The sequence below is a fragment of the Rhincodon typus genome, chromosome 2, assembly GCF_021869965.1.
Source record: "Rhincodon typus isolate 14 chromosome 2, sRhiTyp1.1, whole genome shotgun sequence".
Classification (NCBI taxonomy): Eukaryota; Metazoa; Chordata; class Chondrichthyes; order Orectolobiformes; family Rhincodontidae; genus Rhincodon; species Rhincodon typus.
Genome location: NC_063333.1, coordinates 101,339,702 through 101,353,759, shown reverse-complemented (window position 1 = coordinate 101,353,759; position 14,058 = coordinate 101,339,702). Strand labels below are relative to the sequence as shown.

The 14,058-nt window shown below is 39.5% G+C and overlaps 1 protein-coding gene across 1 annotated transcript in view; it reads left to right on the top strand.

Moving 5' to 3' along the window:
- srd5a1 (steroid-5-alpha-reductase, alpha polypeptide 1 (3-oxo-5 alpha-steroid delta 4-dehydrogenase alpha 1)) overlaps window positions 1–14,058 on the top strand; it is a 38,994-nt gene that overhangs the window by 5,545 nt on the left and 19,391 nt on the right. Inside the window, exon 2 of the mRNA XM_048618083.1 lies at window positions 11,965–12,131. Coding sequence (XP_048474040.1) covers window positions 11,965–12,131 — 167 coding nt within the window. The remainder of the gene's footprint in view (window positions 1–11,964; window positions 12,132–14,058) is intronic.

Sequence of the window (14,058 nt, the reverse complement as noted above, 5' to 3'; positions counted from 1 at the left end):
CTAACTCCCTACCTACACTCACCTTTCCTGGCCCCATCCCCACCTCTTCGACCTGTTTGTTTCTTCTCCACCTATCCTCTCCTCCATCCCTCTTCTATCCGCCTCCCACTCTCTCCCTATTTATTTCAAAACCCCCTTCCCCTCCCCCTTTTCTGATGAAGGGTCTAGGCCCGAAACGTCAGCCTCTCTGCTCCTATGATGCTGCTTGGCCTGCTGTGTTCATCCAGCCTTGCACCTTGTTGTCTTGTAATGGTTTGGTAGAGTTTGGTTTTAATCTTCATCTTCAGTTTAATATCATGCTGCCTCTAAGCATGATCATGGAGTGGGGTATAGGTGAAATCAATTTTCTGGACGTGTGCACAGATATCTTCATCAAGAGTAATATCCCTACAAAACATGCTACCAAGGTATGAGACGCTTTCTGCAACCACAAGACTGGAGCCTTCAGAGATTGTGCCTGGTACAGTCAGCAGTAGCTCGGCTTTGGAGATGCTGAGTCGGAGCCAAAAAGTTTGGTAGCACTCCAGAATTTATTTGCCATTGTGTGAATGTCTTCTTTTGCATGGTGGTAGGCCACAGTCATCTGCATATAGAAGTTGTCCAACTAGTGCCAAGTGATGTCTTGCTGCTATCTTCACACAAACAGTAGATCACTATTAATTTTGCGATGAGTGCCAAGACATTGCTGACTTTGCACTGTAAATGCAAATTATTCTTGCTGTGCATATGTAGTCTACCACTTCACATCGTAAGGATCTTTCTAAAGATATAATTTATGTTCCTGCATCACTACAACCTTGGAGACTTGAAAAGAGAACACTTGAAATTGGTGTCTCAATCCTGCAGGTAGCAAATTGGTCTTAGATTTATAAAAGTTTCCTTAATGTTTTAAATACTTCTCCTTTATGTTTCTGTCGTTTTTTAAGTTTGTCACTAATTTACAATGTTTCCCTCTTTGCAGTTTGCTCTGTTTCTTTATCTACACTTGAATTTCAGTGATTAAGAAAATAGATCAATGAACCCAGTGTTCATCAAGAACTCTGGCACCTTGTCCTCACTGTGCCATTATCAATTCACATTTCTAAGAAAAATGAAACAATTTCAAGAAGTAAAACATTCCAGTACACACTCACCATGAGCTGCGCTGTTTCATCATTTTTTTGGGCCACGAGGACAAGGAGTTAAAGGAAGAGTCTTTAGCCACTAATGTCACTACTTTGTATTTTACTAGCAGATTTTGCACCAATCGACTGTTCCCTTCGCAGAATCATTTGGAAATTACTGTCATAGCTTTGTCCCATTGCAACAAATGTTACAATTATGTAATAGCGAAAAATGTAATTTCAGTATTCATCCAAAAGAAAAGCTAACATGGAAATTGCAGCTCGATCTGAAATGGTGCCTGTCACATTTCACCAATTTCCTTCGTGAAATCATCACCAAATCTGTAATCACTTAGAAACAATGAAAAATTTGTAGCACTGAAGGAGGTCACTTGGTCCCTTGTGCCCGAGTTGGCCATTAGATTTAGAATCATAGAGTCACACAGCATGCAAACATGGCCCAACTTGTGTATGCCAACCAGATTTCCTAAACTGAACTAGTCACATTTTCCTGCGTTTGGCCCAGATCTGTCTCAAACCTTTCCCATGCATGTAATTGTCCAATCTCTTTTTTAAATATTATAACTGTCCCACCTCTACCACTTTTTCTCTGGCAGCTCATTCCATATATGCACCACCCTCTGTGTGAAAAAGTTGTCCCTTAGGTCCCCTTTAAATCTTTCCCCTCTCCCCTCTTAAATGTATACGCTCTAGTTTTGGACTCCCCTACCGTGGGGAGAAGATCTTGGCTATTTACCTTTATCCATGCCCCTCATGATTTCATCAATGTCTATGCGGTCATCTCTCGGGGGGAAAAAGTCCCAGCCTATGCAACCTCTCCTTCCAGTGTCGGTCACATCCTTGTAAATATTTTTTGCACCCTTTCCAGTTTAATAACATTCTTCCTATAGCAGAGTGACCAGAATTGTCTACAGTACTCCAAGTGTGGCCTTACTAGTGTCTTGTACAGCTACAACCTGAAATCCCATCTCCTATACGCAATGTTCTGACTGATGAAGGCAAGCGTGCTTCACCACCTGTCTACCTGTGACACCACTTCAAAAGGAACTATGTACCTGCATCCCTTCATCAACTTAATCTTATTTTCTAGCTCTAGATCCTTAGAATTAAATGTAATAAGGGTCTCTGACTCCAGTACCCATTTAATTGAGCTCCAGATTCCAACTGTTTTTTGGGTGGAAAAAAACATCACTCGTTAGCCCTTCGAGCAATTGCCTTAAATATATTCTCCCTGGTTACTGACATCTTTGCTTACAGCTACGAATCCTTCTCTAGTCCCCTCAGAATATATATTTCTTTAATATAAGATTTTTATTCGTTTTGTTTTATTAACATCAAAAAAAAGCAAAAAAATTGTGATTTTTGTATTTTTCTTTTTTTGGGTTTTCTTCCCCACCCCCAACAGACTTTTTCTAACGAACTTTTTAGGGGCCTACAGTGAACGATTAAAGTTATTTTTTTAATCTAAATTTTAGAAGCATAACAGTTCTGTAGGGGAGTGCATTGTGATTTTTTTTTAAAATGGGACTTTTTTTAGCGAGTTTTCCAGAGGACTTTGGAGAATGGCTGAAGTTTTTTTTCCATTCTAAATTTAGAAGCTTAAAAACCTATGTGTTTTAAAGGGAATTTTTTTTTACATTGCAAGAGATATTTTGTTTGAAAAGCCAAACAGCTTTCCTTAAAATAAGGGGTTTTATTTTTGTTTTGGGGAGTTCTATACATGGTCAGCTGTGCAGAAGTTTGTTTCTTCGAAGAACTCTTTGAAGAGGAGTCATTTTATTCAGTTAATCAGCTCAGTGGTTGATTTTATTTCAGATTTATAAAGTTGACTGGGGGCTGATGTTTGCAGGTAAAGGGATGCCTTGAAAAATGAGATAACTAAAGTCCAGAGATAGTATATTTGTGTTAAGGTGAAGGGCAAGGCTGGTAGGTCTAGGGAATGCTGGATAACAAGAGAAATTGAGGTTTCACTCAAGAAAAAGAAAGAAGCATATGTCACGTATAGACATCAGGGATCGAGTGAATCCCTAGAAGGGTGTAAAGGCAGTAGGAGTATACTTAAGAGGGAAGTCAAGAGGGCAAAAAGGAGATGAGATGACTTGGGCAAATAGAGTTAAGGAGAATCTAAAGTGATTCTACAAATGCATTAAGGACAAAGGGATAATTAGGGAGAGAATAGGGCCCATTAAAGATCAGCAAGTCTACCTATGTGAGGAACCGTAGGAGATGGGGGAGATACTAAATGAGTACTTTGCATCAGTTTTTACTGTGGAGAAGGATATGGAAGATATAGAACGTAGGGAAATAAATAGCAACATCTTGAATAATGTCCACATTACAGAGGAGGAGGTGCTGGATGTTTTAAAATGAATGAAGGTGGATAAATCCCCGGGACCTGATCAGGAGTAACCTAGAACTCTGTGGGAAGCTAGGGAATGTTTGCTGGGCCCCTTGCTAAGATATTTGCATCATTGACAGCCAAAGATGAGGTGCCAGAAGACTGATGTTTGGCTAACGTGGTGCCACTATTTAAGAAACATAGTAAGGAAAAGCCAGGGAACCATAGACCATGAGCCTGATGTCAGTGGTGGGCATGTTGCTGGAGGGAATCCTAAGGTATAGGATTTACATATAGTTGGAAAGGCAAGAACTGATTAGGGATAGTCAATACGGCTTTGTGCATGGGGAAATGGTGTCTCACTAACTTGATTGAGTTTTTTGAAGAAGTAACAAAGAGGATTGCGGAAGGCAGAAATGTGGACGTGATGCTGCTTGGCCTGCTGTGTTCATCCAGCCCTGCACCTTGTTGTCTCGGATTCTCCAGCATCTGCAGTTCCTACTATCTGTGGTTTGTATAGACTTCATTAAGGCATTTGACATGGTTCCTCATGGTAGACTGGTTAGCAAAGTCAGATCACATTGAATACAGGGACAACTAGCCATTTGGAAACAGAATTGGCTCGAAGATAGAAGACTGAGGGTGGTGGTAGAAGGTTGCTTTTCAGACTGGAGACCTGTGACCAGTGGTGTGCCACAAGGATTGGTAATGGGTCCATTGCGTTTTGTTATTTATATAAAATGATTTGGAGGTGAACATAGGAGGTATGGTTATTAAGTGTGGAGATGACACCAAAATTGAAGGTCTAGTGGACAGAGAAGATGATTACCTCTGTTTGCAATGGGACTTTATCAGATGGGCTAATGGGCCAAGGAATGGCAGATGGAGTTTAATTTAGATAAATGTGAGATGCTGCATTTTAGAAAGGCAAATCAAAGCAGGACTTGTACACTTAATGGTAAGGTCCTGGGGAGTGTTGCTGAACAAAGCCACCTTGGAGTGCAGGTTCATAGTTCCTTGAAAGTGGAGTCACAGGTAAACAGGATAGTGAAGAAAGCATTTGGCATGCTTGTCTTTATTGGTCAGTGCATTGAGTGTAGGAGTTGGGACATCATGTTGCAGCTGTACAGGATATTGGTTAGGCCACTTTTGGAATAGTATGTGCAATTCTGGTCTCCCTGCTGTAGGAGGGATATTGTGACAGAAAAGATTTAAGGATGTTGCTGGAGTTGGAGGGTTTGAGCTACAGGGAGAGGCTGAATAGGCTGGAGCTATTTTCCCTGAAGTGTCGGAATTTGAGTGGTTACCTTATAGAGGTTTATAAAATCATGCAGGGCATGGATACAGTGAATAGCCAACGCCTTTTCCCCAGGGTTTGGGGAAAACTTGTGGGAATAGATTTAAGGTGAAAGGAGAACGATTTAAAAGGGCCCTAAGGGGCAGAGTTTTCATGCAGAACGTGGTGCATGTATGGAATGAGCTGCCAGAGGAAGTGGTGGAGGCTGGTACAATTATAACATTTAAAAGGCGTTTGGATGGGTACATGAATAGGAAGGGTTTAGAGGGATATGGGCCAAATGTTGGCAAATGGGACTAGATTTGTTTAGGATATCTGGTCGTCATGGACAAGTTGGACAGAGGCATCTGTTTCCGTACTGTACAGCTCATGACTCTTTTATGTTTGATACATTTTAAAATTTGTTTTGCATTTTAACATTACCTGCATAAAATAATGAAAGGTGTGGGAGTGTGTTCAATAATGACCAAGATTGGTGAGTGGCGAAAATAGGCTCTTTATTGAGCATCCGCAGTGGCACAGTTTGAGGCAGCGATGGAATCCAAAGTACGGTTTTACAGCAGCCTCTTTTATTCGGTTTTTACATACAGTAAAAATTTTAGCATTGTGATGTCGCATAGTTGTATCTATTGTACCCAAGTTTGCGTGACATCTGTCCTGGGGAAGTAGGAGTTGGTTTAAGCGCTTTGATAAATGTTGGCTGTTACTCTTGATGGGATTAGAATGTCTGTCTGGTCTGAACTTGCATAATTAAGAGGTGTTAGTCCTGTTGTCTTTAAAGTTGGCAATGTTAGTGAAAATACTAGACCTATATGATCTAAATAAGTGAAATTATACATGTACTAAATAAAAGCATAGGCAATATCAACTTATCTCCTGCAGCTGGGTCGTAAGATTTCATTTACTATTGCCAGTTTTGATAGTTCTTACACATTGATTCATGCAGTTTCACAGAAGTGCTGTTTTGATGGTAAGGTTCTTAAAGGGGTAACAGCCCTATTTAATACGTATTTAAAAAGTACGTACGAGTGGAGGAAACTGTTTGATCTTCTGCAACCTATTCAGGTCCCGAGAGATGGTTGCTAAGGCTAATTAATATGATAATCTTTCCATAGTTTCGAGTGAGTTATGGAGACATGATGGCGGGGATTACAGTAATAGGTTGGAAGGGATGTTTAATTTAGTTTAACACCATTTAATGAATGAATGAATGGAAACGCTGTACAGTAAACATAGAGTGGTTGTGAGTGATTGGTAAAGAGAATCACAATACAATATCTCAAAAGGATAATTTGGCTCATATATACGTTGTCATTTAAAGTTTTTTTTAGGTTTAATGTTATTTAGGGCACATAAGAGGTCACGGTGAGATGGCTAGTCGATTTCTAGAAGTGATAACACATCAGGATCAGCCAAATAGATGGGTAACTGTCAGGAAAGGTAAGAAGATAGTCTAAGTCTCCGTTAGCTATTCCTCTTTCAAATAAATATTCAGTTTTTGGTACTGTTGAAGGGGGTAGTCTCTCCACAGAAAATAGAAGGGGCAATCAGTTATTGGACACTGGGAACAATTCTAATGCTGGGCAGCGTTTGACCAAATGTAATAGAACTATTGTTATGGGGACTCTCCTGTCAGGGCTTAGACGGGAGATTCTGTACCAGTGAGTGTAAATTTAGAGTGGTATTTTGCTTTCATAGTGCTAGGATTAAGGAAGTCTCTGAGTTTCAAGCATATTGTTAAAGGTGAGATTGAGAGCCTGGAAATTATTGTTCACATTGGTAGGAATAATGTTTTTAGGGAAAAGATGAAAGTTTTACAGAGGGAATTTAAGAGGTTAGATAGAAGATTAAAAAATTGAACCTTAAAAGTCGTAATCTCTGGTTTACTCCCAATGCCAAACTTGAATGAGGTGAGGAGCAAAAGGATAAAGGAGGTAAATCAATGGCTGAAGAGTGGTGTATTGTTCAGGGCTTCAAGTTTTTGGATATACAGGAATCTCCTTTGAAACAGAAAAGACCTGTTCAAAAAGGATGGGTTAAACCTGAACTGGAAAGGGACCAATATCTTAGCAGGAAGATTTGTTAGTTCCATTGAGCGAGATCTTATACTGAGGGAGGGGGATGGGTGGAGGAATTTGAAGTAGCAGGAACATAATGCCTTTGGGCTCTTTTGAATGGAACAACTTTAAATCGTAACATACAAATTCGACAAAGCAAGAACTTAATTCCACCATTTAAATAAGTGATAAAAATGACAGAAGATGTTGTCAAATAGCTCAAAGTCAAAACCTCAATAGGGGCACTCTTAGGAAAGAAATCAGGAAGGCAAAGATGGGTTATAAAATCGCATTGGCACATGGGATTAAGAATAATCCAAAGAGATTCTACAAATACATTAAGAGCAAGAGGGTAAAGAGAGAGCGGGTAGGGCCCTTACAAGGAGGTCATCTTTGTGTTGAACCCAAGGAGATGGGAGAGATACTAGATGAATATTTTGTCAGTTTTACTGTGGAGAAAGAAATTGAGGCTAGAAAATGCAGAGAAATAAATTTTGATGTATTAAAAACAGTTCACATTACAGAGATGTTTAACAGGTCTTAGAGAACATAAAAATGGATAGATCTCTGGGACCTGATCTAATATATCCCCTAACACTGCGAGACCCCTTGCAGAAATATTTGTGTAACTATAGGTGAGGTGCCTGATGACTGGAGGATGGCTAATACTGTACCTTTTCTTTAAGAAAAGATGTAAGGAGAAACCGGGGAACTATAGACCTGTGAGTCTGACTTAGGTTGTGGGTAAATTGTTGGAGGTGATTTTAAGAGAGAATTTATGGACATTTGGAAAGGCAAAATTTGATTAGGGATAGTCAACATGGTTTTGTGCGAGGAGAATCATGTCTCTCAAACTTGATTGAGCTTTTTGATGAAGTTACCAAAAAGATTGAGGGCAGAGCAGTAGACGTTATTTACTTGAATTTTAGTAAAACTTTCGACAAGGTTTCACATGGTAGATTAATTAGTAATGTTGGGCCACTTGGGACTCAGGGTAAACTTGCCAATTGGATACATAATTGGCTTAGCAGCAGGAGGCAGAAAATGGTGGTGGAGGATTTTTTTTCGGACTGGAGGCCTGTCACCAGCAGTGTTCTGTGGGGATTGGTTCTGAGTCTTTTTATTGTAATTTATATAAATGATTTGGATGAGAATATAGAAGGCATGATTGGTAAGTTTGCAGACAACATCAAATTTGGTGGCATAGTAGACAGTGAAGAAGGCTTTCTAAGATTACAAAGGGATCTTGATCAAATGGGTCAATGGCAGAAAAATGGCAGATGGAGTTCAGTCTGGATAAATGTGAGGTATTACGTTTTGGTACAACAAACAAAGGTAGGGTTTATACAATTAATGGTAGGGCCTTGGGTGGCGTTATAGAATAGACAAGGACCTAATTCTTTTGAAGTTTGTGGTCACATGTAGACAGGGTGGTTAAAAAGGCCTTTAGGACGCTTGCCTTCATTGTTCAATGCTTTGAGTATATGAGTTGGGAAGTCATGTTGAGGTTATACAGAACATTGGTGAGCCTCTTCTGGAATACTGTGTCCAGTTCTGGTTGCTCCGTTACAGGAAGGATATTATTAAAATGGAGAAGGCTCAGAAAAGATTTTGAGGATGTTGCTGGGTATGGAAGGTTTGAGTTATGAAGAAAGGCTTGATCGGCTGGGAGCTATTTCGCTGGAGTATAGAAGTTCATAAAATGAGGGGTTATAGACAGGGTTAATGGTACTTCTCTTCTGTAGGATGGGGGATTTCAAGACAAGATGGTATATTTTTAAGGTGAGAGGACAGAGATTTAAAAAAGACATGAGGGCAAAATTCTTTACAAAAAGGATGGTTCACATGTGAAATGAGCTTCTTGAGGAAGTAGTGGATGTGGGTACAACGAGAACATTTAAGACATATAGATAAGTACATGAATAAGAACGTTTGGGGGGATATGGGTCAGGAGCAGGCACGTGGGACTAAGTTATTTTGGGGTTATATTTAGCATAGACTGGTTGGACCAAAGGGTCTGTTTCTATGCTGTACGACTCTGATTCTATGACTGTGACCTTAATTAAATTAGCCCCAAGTCTCCCCTTGTTGCAAAGAAAACAGTCCTGACTTAATCAATCTTTGCTTGTTCTTTAGAATTATCCTTTCATAGCAATATCCTTGAGGGTGTTCTCTGTATTTCTCTCAATTGAGCATCTCCTTCCTATAATACAATCACCAAAACTGTATACAACACTCTGGCTGTGATCTAACAAGTATTCTGTACAATTTTTTGTATAATCTCCATGCTTTTATACTCTGGGCTACAATCAGTATGGAAAAGAATTCTGTAAATCTTCTTAAACACTAAATGCCTTCCCTGCTACCTTCAGGAACCTGTGGACATGCATTCCAAGGTCCTCTGTTCATCTTCACTTCAGATTTTACACTTATTGTGTCATTGCTTTGCTTGTTTATCCTCTCCAAATATATTCCAAACACTCCTGTGGATTGCATTCCTTCCGTCACTTTTCTGTCCACCTGACTAGTCTTATGTTCCTGCAGTCAACCACGTGGCCATTTTCATATTGTCTGCAGACTTCTCAATAGTTCCCCTAGATTTAAGTCTAAATTATTGATATATTAAAACTTAGGAACAGTAAGGGGTCCAATAATGAGTCCTGTGGAGGCCCATCAGAAACAGCTTTCAATCAGAACATCTGTGAACCATCACTTTTCATTTTTTTGATAGAACATCAGTTTTGGATCCAACTTATCACACTCTCTCTTGGATTGCATGAGGTTTTGACTTTGAACTATCTACCATCATCATGAGATTGAAAGATTTCAAATTTGTGAAGCACAATCATGTAGAATAATGCAACTGACAACATCTTCTGTCATTTTTATCACTGCTTTAAATGATGGAATTAAGTTCTTGCTTCATCAAATTTGTATATTATGGTTTAAACTTGTTCCATTCACATTGATCAACTTTGAAGACAAAAGGATGCAATGGAGAAATAATGAAGGTTCCTCCGTTTCTCTCCACAGATGTTGCCTGACCCCCTAAGTATTTACGGTATTTTCCATTTTTTATGTTGAATTTACAACTTGTACAGTTTTTTTTAAAATTGAAGAACATGTAAATTTGTTCAAAATCATGAACCAATCAACTATTTTATATATGTCCGCTGCAAAACTAGGGTGAGCTCTTCCTGCATGTGCTCTGTTTTAATCTCAGCATCGTTGTGAAGAGCATCAGCTGGCAGCATTAAAATAAAGTTGGCTTCACACTTTGAGGATATCACCCAATTTTTAGGGCAGCAATTAATCAATATCTCATCCAGCTTTTGTTTAGAAACTGTAAAACATGCTTTGACATTCAATAAATGATAAAGATATATAGTCAGTAAACTTCAGGAAATGAAGCCTTAACTTCCAAAGTGGAGTATTGATCATAATATTTAGTTTTAGGGCACCTTTTTGATTTAAAAACATCAATAAAAAGAATATTATAAAACGTTATGATGGACCTAGGATTAAGAGTTCCATAATGTACCAATTGAGCTGCATGGGTTACGTAGCATCTTCCTGCACAAAGCCGTAACACACTGAGGTTAATCTCCATTTCAACATCCCTTTAGGTTAAGAAGTAGGACCAATGTCAAAAATTTAACACTTGCGATGTATATGTAGATTGTATGTTGTGGCATTGCTCTGAGTATTTCAAACAAGATTCAATCTTCAATAACCATCGAGAAAGACGTAAGTAACAAGTGCACACATGCTCACGGTTATATTTTTGGCCAGCTGTAAATGCACCACCATTCCTGATGCCTTTCTTGTAAGTAGCAACAGCTACAGTGTTGCAAAATAAAATGATTAGATGGTATCTAAGATACGAAAGCAAATTTCAGTGAGACTGTTGTAGGATTATACAATTCACTAAACTGTTGGTAGATATTAAAGGTTAAGCTGCTGCACAGAAGGATTGTTTTTGATTACTTAACGTTGTTTTGTAATTTTAAGAATTGTTGCAGAAGTGTATTATGACGATTATAGGTCAGTGGACATTGGCTACACAGCAAAAAAAATGGTTGTGGCTTTTTCAAATTAGAAAAAATATGGGTGAAGTTGCCATGATTGCAGCATGCAGACAAGCACTAAATGTTCTGAGGACATGGGTGGGGGTGGGAGTAGGAATGAGAGGGTGGTGGTGGAGGTAGTATCCCTCCTGCAACTGAACACAAATTCAACTGGAAGTGTTGAAGATAAAGTATTAACTGAATTTGAGAAATTCAAAATGACTGGTCAATAACCAACTCAATGTTACTAAGTGGCATCACGACCTGCATACTCTACTTACTTCTGACACGTGCAGCCATACTTGAATGGACGCACCTTCCAAGCACAGTGATCGGTGCAGAGCACACTGGAAGAACCCCTCAGATTCTGTAGTGATACAGCTCCTGTTAAAGGTAACTGGATGAAGGTTTGTTCAGTTCACTCTATATATTCCCAGATTCTTGTGAATGTTTTTACCAGGTGCAGCGCACTTGTAGCTCCTTAGTGGGAGACAGTGCATGCCTAAAAATATACCCTTATCAGAAATTGTACTACTAGCATTAAGCACAATAAAAACAGTCCTCTGTGTCTTAAGAACCATACCATAGAACCATAGAACCCCTACAATGTGGAAACAGGCCATTTGGCCCAATAAGTCCATTGTTCAAGGAGGAACCAATTAGCCCATTCAATTTGTAAATCAAATTGCTTGAGAGTACTTTTTAACTGATTTGGTGAAAGTGTTTGACCAGTGAGTCAGGAAAGTGTGCTTCTGAACAACTACAAATGACTTTATTCAGTCAAATTATTTTTAAAACTTAGTTCCAAAATTTATTTTTACATTTTCCAAAAATGAGTAGCCTACTGCTGCATAAGAAACTGAACAAATTAGGAAGGCGTTTGATTTTTAAAAAAAGAACCTAACTGAAGGAAACAGTGAAATATTGACAACCAAAATGAAAAGTAATAAATATGCAGCAGTACATAATGAAAGCTTGAAAATGTTTGTGGTAGACTGCTTGTGCAGATTTATTGTTACTTTTAAGTTTGGATAATTTTCTTTGAAGAACATAGTTGTAAATAATTCTCTGTTCGTTACAGGTCACTGATATTCCCTTTTTTAATTAGAGGAGGAAAAGCGACACCCTTCATTCCTTTTGCATTAGCTTTCATATATTGTGCATTTAATGGATATCTGCAGGCTAGATTCCTAAGCAAGTATGCTGTCTACCCCTCAAACTGGATAACTGGTCCACGCTTTCTCGCAGGTAATGTTAATTTGACATGAAAGTTTGTAAACCATCCAAAACCTGAGTGTTGCTGAAAAAAAGAGATGTTGGCGAAGCCTTTTGTCATCTGTCCCTCCAAACGTACGCAAGAATCCCAAATTTTTAGTGATCACAACAATATATACTGCAGGAGAAAGGGTGCTGATTGTTATGCAACTTCACTGTGATTGGCCAAGGCATTGTCACGGTAAAAGCAATAATAAACTATAGATTCCCCAGGCTCCCTTGTAATTCGGAAAGGTGCAAAAGGTTAGCATATTCTTTTTGTATACAGAGTTTAGGTCCCTGCTTATGATGATCCGTTACTTCTGGCAAGCATAGATGATCCATGTTATAAGCTCCACTAGTTATCTTAAATTGGTTGCTAGGAAAGACATTAGCATACTCAGGATTCTTCAGCATGTTCTATCCAACTGTGTGATCATTGGAGTTTCTGTGAGTAGTCAAAGAGTGATCAGTGAAGCGTTGGGGGATGACTTTTACCATTAACCAGGATTTAGATTAGGCTTCTAAACTTCCAACCTTTCCTGGGTAACAATTAAGGTAAGTAAGTCAGAAATATCTGAAGTGTCCCGATCTCCAGCTGAGAGTCAGACTGTTTTTGGAGGATTCCTGGTACATTGCAATTGAATCATAGAATGCCTACGTTGCAGCTAGAGGCTATTCAGCCCACTGAGTCTGCACTGGCTCTCCAAAGACCATTCCACCCATATCCATCCTCCCTCCCCATCCCCATAACACCACCATTACCATGACTGATCCACTTAGTCTGTACATCCCTGGACATTACGGGGCAATTTAGCACAACCTGCCCACCTAACCCGCCAATCTTTGGACTGTGGGAGGAAACTGGAGCACCAGGGAGAACATGCAAACTCCACACAGTCGCCTGAGGTCAGAATCAAACCTGGGTCCCTGGCATTGTGAGGTAGCAGAGCTAATCACTGAGCCACCGTGCAGCTTATTGGAAGTCTGTTTCCGGGGCAATTCTCATCAAATCAGTTCTCTTGTGTAGTTTCCGAAGTGCAGCTCCAGTCTGCTTCAGTAATGTCAATCGGAAGGTCTGAGTCCTACTCTTTGATTCGAAAAACCAGTCACTGGAAGGTGTAGCCTGACTGAGTTTATGATGTGGGTAACTAATATTTTATTGTGGAGCACATCGTTTGGTATGCTTGCCTTTATTGGTCAGTGCATTGAATATAGGAGTTGGAAGGTCATGTTGTGGCTGTACAGGACATTAGTTTAGCCACTTTTGGAATACTGCGTTCAGTTCTGGTCTCCCTGCTATAGGAAGGGTGTTGTGAAACTTGAAAGGGTTCAGAAAACATTTACAATGATTTTGCCAGGGTTAGAGGGTTTGAGCTATAGGGAGAGGCTGAATAGACTGGAGCTATTTTCCCTGGAGAGTCTGAGGCTGAGGGGTGACCCAATAAAAGTTTATAAAATCATGAGGGTGAGTAGCCAAGGTCTTTTCCCCAGAGTTGGGGGAGTCCAAAACTAGTGGGCATAGGTTTAAGGTGAGAGAGGAAAGATTTAAAAGGGACCTAAGGGGCAACATTTTCACGCAGAGGGTGGTGCGTGCATGGAATGAGCTGCCAGAAGAAGTGGTGGAGGCTAGTACAATTACAACATTTAAAAAATATCTGGATGGATATATGAATAGGAAGGGTTTAGAGGGATATGGGCCAAATCCTGGCAAATGTACTAAAATTAATTTTGGATATCTGGTTCAGCATGGATGAGTTGGACTGAAGGGCCTGTTTCCATGCTGTATATTTCTATGACTCTAAAACGCAAAGAGTGAATAAACAGAGCACTTTCAAGTTGACAGTTCTGGAGCCTCAGTTATGTACAATCTGTAGAATTGACTTTGTGAAAGGAACAATGTTTACTGAAGATATAAAGT